Source organism: Dipodomys merriami, unplaced genomic scaffold (genome assembly GCF_024711535.1).
Source record: "Dipodomys merriami isolate MVZ:Mamm:240054 unplaced genomic scaffold, mDipMer1.0.p SCAF_78, whole genome shotgun sequence".
NCBI classification, from domain to species: Eukaryota; Metazoa; Chordata; class Mammalia; order Rodentia; family Heteromyidae; genus Dipodomys; species Dipodomys merriami.
The window spans coordinates 5,952,074-5,966,123 of NW_027206379.1; the positions used below are offsets into that span (position 1 = coordinate 5,952,074).

The 14,050-nt window shown below is 49.1% G+C and overlaps 1 protein-coding gene across 9 annotated transcripts in view; it reads right to left on the reverse strand.

Annotated features, from left to right (window-relative positions):
• The window catches only part of LOC138818726 (PHD and RING finger domain-containing protein 1-like), a 30,597-nt gene that overhangs the window by 14,317 nt on the left and 2,230 nt on the right, over positions 1-14,050 (reverse strand). For 4 of the 9 annotated variants that reach the window (XM_070009791.1, XM_070009790.1, XM_070009787.1 and 1 more), the window contains exons 2-8: positions 12,330-12,442; positions 11,183-11,356; positions 8,052-8,257; positions 6,818-6,901; positions 4,847-4,965; positions 1,220-1,317; positions 738-913 (exon numbers count right to left, since the gene is read on the reverse strand). In XM_070009791.1, the coding sequence (XP_069865892.1) occupies positions 738-913; positions 1,220-1,317; positions 4,847-4,965; positions 6,818-6,901; positions 8,052-8,257; positions 11,183-11,356; positions 12,330-12,420 (948 nt within the window). In that variant the 5' untranslated portion in view covers positions 12,421-12,442. The remainder of the gene's footprint in view (positions 1-737; positions 914-1,219; positions 1,318-4,846; positions 4,966-6,817; positions 6,902-8,051; positions 8,258-11,182; positions 11,357-12,329; positions 12,443-14,050) is intronic. The other 5 variants (XM_070009796.1, XM_070009795.1, XM_070009794.1 and 2 more) reach the window with 3 other exon arrangements.

Genomic DNA, 14,050 nt, shown 5'->3' on the forward strand with positions numbered 1-14,050 from the left:
AAGAGTTCCACGCGGAGGAAGAAGGCAGATGGGAGCAGGAGCCAGCCACGTGGCCTTGGTGAAGCAGGTGAGTAGACAAGGGCACCCTGGAGAGAACTAGGGAAGGCATGGATGGCTGGGACAGAACAGACCAATCCCAGAGGTAAGTGAGAAACTGCACTCCAAGGAAGGCAGCAGACCCAGGGGAGGGAGGGAGGAGCTAGAGGGGTATCACTGGGACTCAGGTGGGAATGGTGTGGGGGAGACAGGACCTCAGTCTCTCTAATCCACTTGGCACTCCGGCCATACTATCGCTCTGCTGCCCACGGGAACCTCAGAAAAGAACTACCAGGTGCCCTAGTCCACAGAGTACAGCGATGGAGCTGGAACCTTCAATACCAGGACTTGTTTGTGAGGAAGGTTCACTTGCAAGCCTTAAAAGTGTGAGAGCCAGCTTGCGACCTCCTGGACACAGGAGGGACCACCCTCCGTGGGTCAGAGAGCCAGCACAGGGCCTCTGGGCTACAGGAGGGACCATGTACTCTGGGTCAGAACCCGAGCTTCTGGCTCGGAGAGCTTGCTGGGCTGACCTGCCACATGTAAGGTGTACTCACATGCCCTCTTACCAGGCTACGCTGGGTGTGGCACACAGGCGCTCTGTAGACCTGAACTTCCATGGCACAGTGATAGCTCTTCAACCCAGTACTCACAGCACTGAGACCTCTCTGGTCAGAACAGGCCCGGTGTTGGCCGCCTACCTGCACCCTACTGGCAGTGGAGATCCGGTTCCGGTTCACAGTGGCCCTCACTCTCTCGCTCTGCCGCGTCCTGGCAATGGCTCGGGTCCTGCCTGTATGAGGCCGCAATCTGCCAGTGGTGGGCACCACATCGGCCAGCAGCTGGGAGACCTCTTCTTCGCTTACAGGAACTATATCTTAGGAAAAGAGAACCCTGAGCTGCTGGGGCTCACGTCCTGTGTATCACAGGATCACCCATGTAGGATGACTGCCTGGGTCACGTAACCAGAAGTCAAATGCTCCAGACCTTGCGGACTAGAAGTCCCAATCTGATGACTCATGACTGCCTCCAGAGGTCAAGTTCCTCCAGCTCCCAGTCAAAGCCCCATCATAACAGAAGCCAAGGTCATTCCCTACCACACCAGACTCTGACCCAAGGCCCTTCTCTGGGACTTCGGACAACAGGCAGGACCCAAGCACTCTGGGGTAAGGCAGCACATTACCACTGGCAGGGACACCACCAGGGGCAGCACACTCTGGACAGAACCACTCATCCACAGGCACTTCTTGAAGGGGAGGATCCAAACACTCCATGTGGTACCTACGGGAACAAGAGGGAGAGTGTCTATCCCAGCAAGGAAGCCCAGCGACTCAGCTGACAATCAGATATGCCGAGGCCTTCAGTGCACTTGTTACAGACCGAACATCCTATGTGATGTGACAGAGCATACCCTCTGGCCCTTGCCCATGTGGCCGGCCCCCACGGATGCTGGCCCTAACTTCCTCCCCAAGGCAGGTCAGGCACTGATCTTCTGTGCCCAGACCAACTTGTCCAATAATAGGAGACTGGAGAACTGGACTGATGTCTTAGCATTGGTTGTTTCTCTGTTCATATTTCCAAATGGGTGTCTATGCTTCAGTTATGCCTATGCAACTGAGGCTCTTTAAAGGCTCAGAAAGACAGGGCCTGGTGAGCTTTGGCATCTGGGCACACAAAGGTTCCTGGAAGAGGTGGCTAGAAAGGGTGTGGAAAGCCAGGTGCCAGTGGCTCACATCTGTCATCCCAGCTACTCAGGAGGCTGAGACCTGAGGATTGAGGTTCAAAGCCAACCCAGGCAGGAAAGTCCAGGAGACTCTTATCTCCAATTAATCACCGGAAAACCAGAAGTGGCACTGTGGCTCAAGTGGTAGAACATTCGCCTTGAGCTGAAGAGCTGAGGGACAGCGCCCGGGCCCAGAGTTCAGGCCCCATGAGTAATAACAACAACAAAAAAAGACTAGCATCTTTATAAGAAGAGGAAGAAACATCAGAAGCTATGCAAATGAAAAGACCCAAGAAGACATGGTTGAAAGGCCTCCTCCGAAATCAATTCCACAGCTGGCACTGGCTTACACCTATAATCTAACTACCCAAGGAGGCTGAGATCGAAGGATTGTAATTCAAAGCCAGCCCGGGCAGAAAAGTCTTACTTCTAATTAACCACCAGAAAACCAGAAGTGGAGCTGTAGCTCAAAGTGGTAGAGTACTAGCTTTGAACAGAAAAGCTTAGGGACAGCACCAAGGTCCTGACTTCAAGCCCCACCACCGACCAAAGAAAAACAAAAACAAAAACAAAAACCAATTCCATCAAAGCTTGGCTTTCTAGCCTCCAGTCTGAAGACATGAAAGCTTGATATTTTTATGGAGTCTGGCCTTCCGCTGCTGTGTCCATGCTGATCAGGTCACACTCCCGGAGTCTCAGCTGGTACTGCTAATAGTGGGACTCCTGCCTTGGCACTGAAGTCATAAGGCAACTAGGTGTAACAGGTCCTTGTGACGCCCATCCTTCCGTGAGGCCCCTCTCCAGCAATGTGACACAGCAGCCCACCCTTCTCGTCACTCCACATCTTCCCACCATCACTCACAGGGGTCCCAGGAGTTTCAAATGTCAGTGCCTGAATGCCTGAGCTAGAGAAGAAAAGGTCTTTTGGTCCAAGCTAAACTGAAACATCACCTAACTACAGTCTTTTTAAAACTTGTTTCCGGGACTGGAAGTGGCACTGTGGCTCAAGTGGTAGAGCGCTAGCCTTGAGCTGAAGAGCTAAGGGACAGCGCCCAGACCCAGAGTTTAGGCCCCACGACCGGACCCCAAAAAAAAAAAAAGAGTTTCACGGACTTTCCTGCCCAGGCTGGCTTTGAACTGCGATCTTCAGATCTCAGCCTCCTGAGTAGCTAGGATTACAGGCATGAGCCACCAGTGCCCGGCCTGTCCTTGAGCTTTTTTTGCTTAAGGTTAGCACTCTACCACTTAAGCCACAGTGCTACTTGGGGCTTTTTCTATGTGGTACTGTGGAACCTTACTCAGCTTCATGCATGCTAGGTAAGCGCTCTACCACTGAGCTACCTTCCAGCCCGTAGTCCGTGAAACTCTTATCTCCAATAAACCACCAGAAAACTGGAAGTGATGCTGTAGCTCAAGTGGTAGAGCGCTAGCCTTGAGCTGAAGAGCTGAGGGACAGTGCTCAGGCCCAGAGTTCAAGCCCCAGGACCGACCAAAAAAAGAAGCTCAAGGACAGTGCCTAGGCCTTGAGTTCAAGCCCCAGGATTAGCAAAAAAAAATAATAAATTAATAATATATATATATATATACACATATACATATATACGTGGACCATCAATAAAGATGAAGACCTCGGCTAGGCACAAATAAACAATGGAAGGAGCCAGAGTTCAAACCCTACAACTGACAAAAAAAATAAAATTAAAAAAAATTAATAATGGTCAAGAGTGTCAGGCATGGCAGCAGACCTACAGTCTCAGTTACATAGGACAGAGCAACTGAGGGGATCATGGTTCAAGACCAACGTGGATAAGTTATAGAGACTTCTCAACAAGTTTGGTGAGATGACACATACCTATAATCCCAACTATTCATAGATATAGGTTAGAAGGCAAGCCCCAGGCCTCCCCCTCCCAAATAAAGGTAAAGGATTTTTTTTTTTTGGGTCCGGTCATGGGGCCTGAATTCTGGGCCTGGGTGCCTGGGTGCTATCCCTCAGCTCTTCAGCTCAAGGCTAGCGCTCTACCACTTGAGCCACAGTGCCACTTCCGGCTTTTTTCTTTTTGCTTATGTGGTGCTGAGGAATGGAACCCAGGGCCTCAAGCATGCAAGGCAAGCGCTCTACCACTGAGCCACCTTCCCAGCCCAAGGAATCTGTACTGTGGTCAGGATGATGTAGCTGCAGGATCTCATTCCCAACAACTCTAGGTCGGCATGTACACTGCTAGGCCAGGCCCAATCTCCCTGTGGTTACCCGGCCTTCCTTCACTTTGTCTTAGTGTACTGTATGACTCTGGGCAGCCTTAGAATACTTTCTGGAAGATGTAGAGGTACAATGTCAAGAGCTAGGAAAGGGGCTGGGGAGGTGGCTCAGTGGTAGAGCACTTGCCTTGCATGCTCAAGGCCCTGGGTTCGATTCCTCAGCACCACATAAGAAAAAAGCTGGGGGCTGGGAAGGTGGCTCAGTGGTAGAGCGCTTGCCTTGCATGCCTGAGGCCCTGGGTTCGATTCCTCAGCACCACATAAGCAAAAAGAAAAAAGCTGGAAGTGGCGCTGTGGCTCAAGTGGTAGAGCGCCAGCCTTGAGCTGAAGAGCTGAGGGACAGCGCCTAGGCCCAGAGTTCAGGCCCCACGACCGGACCAAAAAAAAAAAAAAAAAAAAAGAAAAAAAGCCGAAAAAGTCGAAGAGCTAGGAAAGAGCCGGGCGCTGGTGGCTCACGCCTGTAATCCTAGCTACTCAGGAGGCTGAGATCTGAGGATAGCGGTTCAAAGCCAGCCCGGGCAGGAGAGACCATGAGACTCCTATCTCCAATAAACCACCAGAAAACCGGAAGTGGCGCTGTAGCTCAAGTGGTAGAGCGCTCGCCTTGAGCTGAGGGACAGCGCCCAGGCCGAGTTCAAGCCCCACGACCGACAAAAGAAAAAAAAAAAAAAGAGCTAGGAAAGCCCCTGATGTCACTGTCTGTGGGGCTCAGTCCCCCATGAGCCCAGGTGATACCCCTTGCCCTCTATACAACCCAGATAACACAATCCAGCATACACCAGAGCCCCGCGCCCTTACCCAGCATACACCAGAGCCCCGCGCCCTTACCCAGCATCACAGCCATCACAGAGCAGGAGCCGGTCCTCACGGTCACACCTGCCACACACCTCACAAAAGGTTGGGTCTTCCTCTTCCTCCTCCTGGGCTCTGGTGTTCTCCACTGGAATCTAATGACAAATCTGTTGGTTACATACCTAATGGACCCCATAATCTAGGTATTAGTTCATAATACAATTTTAAGATCTGTTCAGGCTTTATTGGCCCAGAGGACCTGTGGCTCAAGTGGCAGAGCACTAGCCTTGAGCTGAAGAGCACAGGGACAGCACCCAGGCCCAGAGTTCAAGACCCAGGACCAACAAATAAATAAATAAATAAATAAATAAATAAATAAATAAATAAATAAATAAGCCGGTGCTGATGACTCATGCCTCTAATCCTAGCTACTGAGGAGGCTGAAATATGATGATTCTGGTTTGAAGCCAGCTAGGGCAGAACAGCAGAAAAATCTCCAAAAGACTCTCATCTCCAATTTACTACCCTAAAACTGGTAGTGGAATGGTGGCTCAAAGTGGTAGAGTGCTAGCCTTGAGCAAAAGACTTCAGGGACAGCACTCAGGCCCAGTGTTAAAAAATATATATCAAGGTTGGGAAGGTGGTTCAGTGGTAGAGTGCTTGTCTTGCATGTATGAGGCCCTGGGTTCGATTCCTCAGCACCACATAAGAAAAAAGCCGGAAGTGGCACTGTGACTCAAGTGGTAGAGCGCTAGCCTTGAGCTGGGAGTCTGAGGGACAGCACCCAGGCCCAGAGTTCAGGCCCCAAGACAGGACCAATATATATATATATATATATATATATATATTCTCAAGCTTGTAGTTTTTAGGAATCTCAGACAGATCCCTACAGCTTTGCCCAGGGCTGCTCTTCAACGGAAGAGGATCTGGGGTATAGCTCAATGGTACAATGCTTGTCTAGCACACATAGACCTGGGTTCAATGCCCAGTGATACGAGCGCACGCGCACATGCACACACATGCACACGTGCGCACACACACTATAGTGGAACATACCAGAAACACCAAGAGGTAGAGACAGGATGATGGAATGAAGGCTAGTCTGAGTTAGAAAGCAAGACCCTGTCTCAAAAGTCCAAGGCTGAGGATGTAGCTCAATGGTAGTGTTTTCCTAACATTTGCAATGCCCTAGTTCTAGTCCAGTACAGCAAAAAACAAACATACACTAAAAGAACAAATTAGCAAAGGGGAATTAAGAGCAGAGGAAAATGCCTTCTTCCTTCCAGCTCTACACAATAAGTAACCCAGTACTTTCTGAATTCTGGTCCTAGAGTGGGCCTAAACTTGCACCACATTTCCTCTCCAGCCACATGCCCAGAGACACTACGATGAGAGGGTGATGAGGGCGAAAGACCAGGACTCTCTCATCAGATGGTAATTCTAGCTCTGGGCTTCATCGTGCTCAGGGCCACAAAAGCACAAGTCCATTTCTAAAACCTATTTAGAGAGGGCTGTGCTGGTGGGGAGGATGAAAGGAAATGCTTACTTCTAACTATGAAAACAGAACAAGGAAACCTGTTGGGGCTGCTCGATTTGGGCAGAGGGGGATAGGATATGTGGCAGGGGATGAAACTGATTGGAATTCAATGCAAATGTGTGGAGAAATCGCCCATCCGATGTAACCCGGTTTTTTTAATTTATTTTATTTTTTACTTTTTTTTTTTGGGGGGGGGGGGGGTTCCGGTCGTGGGGCCTGAACTCTGGGCCTGGGCGCTGTCCCTCAGCTCTTCAGCTCAAGGCTAGCACTCTACCACTTGAGCTACAGCGCCACTTCCGGCCTTTTTCTTTTTGCTTATGTGGTACTGAGGAATTGAACCCAGGGCCTCATGCAAGCAAGGCAAGCACTCTACCACTAAGCCACCTTCCCAGCCCCTGTAACGAAGTTTTAAAAGCAAGCTCTTTCCTATAAGGTAAGGGAAGAAGGGGGTGGGCAGCATGCATACTTACCTTCTTTAAGATTTTACCACCAAACTCAGCTCGAATACAAATACATTTAAATATGGTTCGATCAACTGGACAGGAGTTGGCATTCTGTGAGAAATAAAAATTGTATTACAGCCCAACAGAATCACCTTCATGTCAATACTGTCTTCAAAATAAAATTTTTCTCTAAATCAAGTGTTGGCTTTTTAAAATGTATACTAAAAGCCAGGTGCCAGTGGCTCACACCTGTAATCCTAGCTCCTCAGGAGGCTAAGATCTGAGGATTGCAGTTCAAAGGCAGCCAGGGCAGGAAAGTCCTATCACCTATTAACCACCAGAAAACCAGAAGTGGGGCATGGCTCAGGTCCTAGAGTGCTAGTCTTGAGCTGAACAGCTGAGGAACAGCGCCCAAGCCCAGAGTTCAAGCTCCATAACTGACCAAAAAAAAGAAAGAAAGAAAGAAAAAAAGAAAGAAAGAAAGAAAGAAGGAGAGAAAGAAGGAAAGAAAGAAAATGTATACTAAAAACTTTTTTTACTTTTTTTTCTAAAGTTTTTTATTGTGAAAATACCGTACAGAGGGGTTTCAATTACATGAGCAGGGTAATAAGCACATTTCTTATCAAGCATTGTTGTCTCCTCCTTTGCTTTTCCCCTTCCATCCCTGTCTTCCCATCTCAACGACTACACTGCCCCCCAAAAAAAATCTTTTTTAAACATTTTCTGGGTAGCTGTGAAGATGACTCAGTGGTAGAATACTATAAATGTTTTCTAGTTATCTTTACCAAGAACCTTTCAAGTGGACTTACTGAAATTCACTGTATAAAATAAAACATACATCTTTTCAGTTTAAACCCCGGTACTGGAACAAAAGGGAGGGAGGAAAGGAAGGGAAGGAAGATAGTCAACAAACTACTCGCTTGTCCTCTCCAATGCTGGCAGTCAGGACTAAGGTTGACCATCATATCTGTAAGATCCTCCCAGGTAGCAACATACTCTGGGGCTGCAGCACATATAAGCTCTGTTTGTATATCAATTGATGTTTCAATGTCTGGGTTCCCAAGAAACCTGTAGTCCCCTTCTCTTGCGCCCCTCAACCACAGACACAACCATCACAGTAAGCCGAGTCTCAACAACAGTTCTGAAAGCCCAGGGCTCAGCTCTCAAAAGTGCACACTTGAGTTCTTTACTATCAGAGAGCCAGGCAAAGCAATTCTAAGTGGGAGCCATCCAAAGCAGAATCCCAGCAAAACCCACTCACCCTGGACCATTCGACAATACAGTCTAGGCAGAAGTAGTGGGTGCAGGTCTCTGGGGTGCCCAGAGCCTGGTCTCTGAATGCATTGAGGCAAATGGGGCAGCTTTCTGCATCATCGTCAGAATTGAGTGCACCGCTGGGCTCCAGCTTCCCACGAGCATCTGCTGCCGCCACTAACGTTAGTATATCATCTTCAGAATCCTCAGAACCTTGGGTAAATCAAAACATTACAATTTCAGTGAAAGAAAGGGTTGGGTACTGGGTGCGGGTGGCTCACACCTCTAATCCTAACTACTCAGGAGGCTGAGATCTGAGAATTGTGGTTCAAAGCCACCCTGGGCAAGAAAGTCCCTGAGACTCTGATATTCCAATTAACCATGAGAAAACAGGAAGTGAAGCTGTGGCTCAAAGTGGCAGAGTGCTAGCCTTCCCCTGAGTTCAACACACACGCGCGCGCGCGCGCGCGCGCGCGCGCACACACACACACACACACACACACACACACACACACGAGATTGGCTACATGAGCAAAAGCTCATGGCTGGGAGCAGGCTCAAGATTCACTCAGGAAAACAGCTTTCAGATAAGTCTTTGTGGGCTGGGTACTGGTGGCTCAGGCCTATAATCCTAACTACTCAGGAGACAGGTCTAAAGGATCAAGATTTGAAGCCAGCCTGTGCAGATAAATCCCAGGGACTCTTATCTCCAATTAACCAACAAAAAATTAGAAGTGATGTCTGACTCAAGAGTTGAAGGGCTTGCCTTGAATTTACAAGCTAAGCAAGAGCACAAAGCCCTGAGTTCAAGCCCCAGTACCTTGTGGGGGGCTGGGAAGGTGGCTCAGTGGTAGAGTGCCTGCCTTGCATGCATGAGGCCCTGGGTTCAATTCCTCAGCACCACATAAACAGAAAAAGCCAGAAGTGGCACTGTGGTTCAAGTGGTAGAGCACTAGCTTTGAGCTGAAGAGCTGACGGACAGTGTCCAGGCCCAGAGTTCAAGCACCATATCCAACTAAAAAAAAAAGAAAGTCCTTGTGGGATACATTCTCCATCTACCTGGAAGGTACTCAGTGCACCTGTGCCTGTTGAGTCCCGTCCTCATGACCTGCAAGCTATGGTTGCCACAGCTACTAACCTGAATCCATTTCAACCACAGCTGTTTCTGAGTCAAGCGGACAGGGATAGTGACTGAGCAGCCACATCAGCTGCTCAAGCCCAAGACTTAGGGCAGAGTCAGAGCCCAATTAAAGCCATGGACCCCAGGGCCAGAATGGGTCTCAAAGAATGGAACAACTGTTGAGCCTCTAGGCGTGCCTATTTTAGGACAGCAGCCCCTGAATGGCAAATTTCTTTTTCTTTCTTTCTTTTCTTTTTGGTCGGTTGTGGGGCTTGAACTGTGGGCTTGGGTGCGATCCCTCAGCTCTTCAGCTCAAGGCATGCACTCTACAGCTTGAGCCTCAGAGCCACTTCCGGTTTTCTAGTGGTTTATTGGAGATGAGTCTCAGGACTCTCCTTGCCTGGGTTGGCTTTGAACCGTGATCCTTAGATCTCAGCCTCCTGAGTAGCTAGGATTACAGGCTTGAGCCACGGGCGCCCGGCTTGGCAGATTTCTTAATGGGCCGTTTGCTTTATCAGAACCATTTTTCAAGTTTGGGGCTGGGGCCTGACCAGCAGCAGGTCCAGGAGGTAGGTGCTTCCAATTTTCTAACACTGACAGCCACAGAATCATAGTGAAAGAATGAAACACAGGTGCTAGAGATGCATCAAAAGTGCATGCTCCAGCCGGGTGCCGGTGGCTCACGCCTGTAATCCTAGCTACTCAGGAGGCTGAGATATGAGGATCACGGTTCAAAGCCAGCCCGGGCAGAAAAGTCCATGAGACTCAGATTTCCAATAAACCACTGAAGAGCGCAGGGACAGCACTGAGGTCGAGTTCAAGCCCCACGACCGACAAAAAAAAAAGTGCATGCTCCTGGCATGAAGACTAAGACAGAAGGCAGCCCACCTAAGGCCCTGGCTGCCTATAGGCCGAAGTGGCTATGAAGGATGGGGAAGTTACCTAGAGCAGACCTGCCCTTTTAAGCACTGTTCCCTAAAAGAGGTGAAGGGCACAAACCTCAGCTAGTATTCAGACTTTCTTAATAAAACCACACAAGAAGTTTGCCCAGTTCTGGAAAGCACCAGCAGAGAACGAACCACAGGGCAGACCTGCCAACTAGCCTATCTGCTGGATGAAATCTCAGCCCACACAACCTTCTAGGTATCTGAGCCACCCTGCCCGGAAGACGGTCATGTCCTCTCACAGCTCGTGCTTCTTTTTCCTCTCTCTTACTTCGTGCCAGCCCTGGGATTGACCTCAGGCCTCGTGCTGTCCATGAGCTTTTGTGCTCAAGGCTGACGTTTCACTACTGAGCCACAGTTCCACTTCCGGCTTTTTGGAAGTTCATTGGAGATAAAAGTCTGATGAACTTTTCTACCCAAAGTGGCTTTAAACAATGAGCCTCAGATCTGAGCCTCTTGAATGGCTAGGATTACAGGCGTTAGCCACCAGTGCCTGGCTTAGCTTGTGCTTATTGATGGTTTTTTTTTTTGTTTTTTTTTTGGGGGGGGGGGCCTGAACTCTGGGCCTGGGTGCTGTCCCTCAGCTCTTCAGCTCAAGGCGAGCACTTTACCACTTGAGCTACACCTCCACTTCCGGCTTTTATGCTTATGTGGTTCTGAGGAATTGAACCCAGGGTCTCATGCATGCAAGGCAAGCATTCTACCACTGAGCCACCTTCCCAGCCCCTTCTTGATGTTCTTGCACATTTTCCACACCTACCAGAAGAGACATCTATGAAACCATGTCATCAAACTGAACATGGAAACTAAAGACTATAGCAGGGGGGCTGGGAAGGTGGCTCAGAGGTAGAGTGCTTGCCTTGCATGCATGAGGCCCTGGGTTTGATTCCTCAGCACCACATATCCAGAAAAAAGCCAGAAGTGGCGCTGTGGCTCAAGTGGTAGAGCGCTAGCCTTGAGCTGAAGAGCTGAGGGACAGCGCCCAGGCCCAGAGTTCAGGCCCTCATGATCGACAAAAACAAAACAAAAACAAAGGCTATCTGCTCACATAAGAGGAGAATCAAGGCATCTTACCTGATCTGTCTCCCAGGTCCTCCTCTTCAGAGAGCCCCTCCTCATCCTCCATGTCTGTGCCGTCTTCATGCTCACTGCCTGTGTCATCCTCAGAGTCTCCACTGTGCTCATCACTGCTTTCTTCTAGAGCATCGGGGTTTTGTAGAAGTATAGGCCCCAAGGGCAGAGTCACAACTAAAGTAGCAGAGACCCAGGTTTGCTCTACAAATGTACTGGGGATTTCAAAGGTCTGCAGGTTCCCTGGGCTGTGAGAGTGGGACTGGTGAGGCCAATGAAAACAAAGGGAGGCCTCCTACTCGCATTTGTGCGACTAACATTAAAAATCAGACAAAAAGGGCTGGGAAGGTGGCTCAGTGGTAGAGTGCTTGCCTTGCATGCCTGAGGCCCTGGGTTCGATTCCTCAGCACCACATAAGCAAAAAGAAAAAAGCTGGAAGTGGCGCTGTGGCTCAAGTGGTAGAGCGCTAGCCTTGAGCTGAAGAGCTGAGGGACAGTGCCCAGGCCCACAGTTCAGGCCCCACAACCGGACCCAAAAAAAAAAAAAAAAAAAAAAATCAGACAAAAAGTATCAAGTACCATGGCACAGGCCTGTAATTACAGCACTCAGGAGCCTGACATGGAAGGACTGAGAATTCAAGACTACCCTGGACTACATAACAAGACCATGTCTTAAATAAAACAAAACAGATAAGAAGGCTAGACACAGAAGCACATCTGGCCCAGCTACTTAGAATGCTGAGGTAAGCCAGGCACTGGTAGCTCACGCCTGTATTCCTAGCTACTAAGGAGGCTGAGCACTCGTCTTGAGCTAAAGAGCTGAGGGACAGTGCCCAGGCTGAGTTCAAGCACCATGGCCAACCAAAAAAAAAAAGTAAAGAAAAGAAAGCTGCGGTAAAAGTTGCTGGAGCCCAGGGACTATAAACGAGTCTAGGCAAAATGGCAAGATGATACCCAGTGTAAAAAATGAACACGAAAAAATTAGTGCACCATATTTCTACAATTTAAAACTAAAGTGTGTGTGTGTGTGTGTGTGTGTGAAGGCTGAAGTTTAAAACCCATATACAACCTCCCAAGGGCAGTCAGCAACCTGGAGAAAGCACCAGGCACCACTGCTCCTCCAGAGATCCCCCCAGCAGCAGGTGGCTTACCAGCGTCACTTGCCAATTCCAAGGGGCCAACTTGGCATTCACCCGGCCCTGGGCTCTGGGCCACAAGTTCATCCAGGCTCTCGTCATCCATTGCTACACATCGGAGTTCAGCTCTGAAAAAGACCAGTGCTAGGTAATTCCAAACTGCACTAATTCCAAAGTCCTCTCTTAAAGAGTCATAGTTATTTGCCAGGTGCCCATGACTTATGTCTATAATCTTAGCTACTCAGAAAGCTGAGGACCTAGGTCCAAAGAGAACCTGAGCAGACAAATCTGAGGGATTTTTTTTTTTTTTTTTTTTTTTGGTAGGTCATGGCTTGATCTCTGGGCTTGGGTGCTATCTCTAAGCTTTTCAGCTCAAGGCGAGCGCTCTACCGCTTGAGCCACAGCACCACTTCAATTTCTATTGGTTTTCTGGAGATAAGAGTCTCATGGACTTTTCTGCCTGGGCTGGCTTTGAACCGTGATCCTCAGATCTCAGCCTCCTGAGTAGCTAAGATTACAGGCGTGAACCACTGGTGCCCAGCTTGAGAGATTGTTATCTCTGGTTAACCAGGAAAAGGCCAGAAGTGGAAAACTGGATCAAGTGAGCCTTGAGCAAAAAAAAAAAAAAAAAACCAAGCAAGAGTGTAAGGCCTTGAGTTCAAGCCCTAGTACCAGTACCAAAATAATAACAGTCATTCCTTCTATTTCCCTGAACATTCACGTACATGAAGAGGTCAAACTGTAAGACACAACACACATAGGGCAAACTCAGCCATAACCTATGCACAAAATCAAAAAAAGACACAGATTCCTATGTGCAAAGTAGATCTCAGTTCCTAAGGATCAGGGATGCTTTTGTACAAGAACTCCTTCAAGAGTCTCAACACCGGGGCTGGGAAGGTGGCTCAGTGGTAGAGTGCTTGCCTTGTATGCCTGAGGCCCTGGGTTCGATTCCTTAGCACCACATAAGCAAAAAGAAAAAAGCTGGAAGTGGCGTTGTGGTTCAAGTGGTAGAGCGCTAGCCTTGAGCTGAAGAGCTGAGGGACAGCGCCCAGGCCCAGCGTTCAGGCCCTATGACCAGACCCCCTCCCCCCCCCCAAAAAAAAGAGTCTCAACACCAAGAATGAACCACGTGGACTTCTGAGCAGAGCAAAGTAGCATTGCACAACTGAGAGCTGGTCAGCAGAGGCTTAGGGAAAAACAGTCTATCTGCCTAGCACTCCCTGAAGAGGTCACTCTTGGCCAAGGCTGGTCCACTGGCCTTCATTCAGTTGACTACTATCAGCTGAGGCTCCTGGGGCCTTGGAATTTCTGTGGTACCCAGATGGGGAGGCTGAAGAAACAAATTATTTTCACCTGTCAGTAGGAAATCTACCAGGGCCCCTCTGCAGGCCCTGTAAAGACAGCTGGTACATTTGACTTGTTTCTGGACATGACCCTCCTCCTATCCAGAGCCTCAGACTTTTTTGGCCCACAAATGAGAACCAATCCACGCACATAGTCCTTAGTGCTGCTTACCCCAGTTCACAGAGGCACAGTGAGTGAAGCCCACTCGGTGGCATCATGTGCATTTCCACCAAGCCTCTTATCTATAGTTGAAGGAAAGCGCCACACAGGGGTAAGAGAAGTGCTCAAGGTCAGATCTATTCACTGAACCCTGTAGATGCAGGCTTGCTTATGTCCTTCAGCCATAAGGATCACACACACCCAGCAGAGGCTGGAGAGGGGTAATCCCT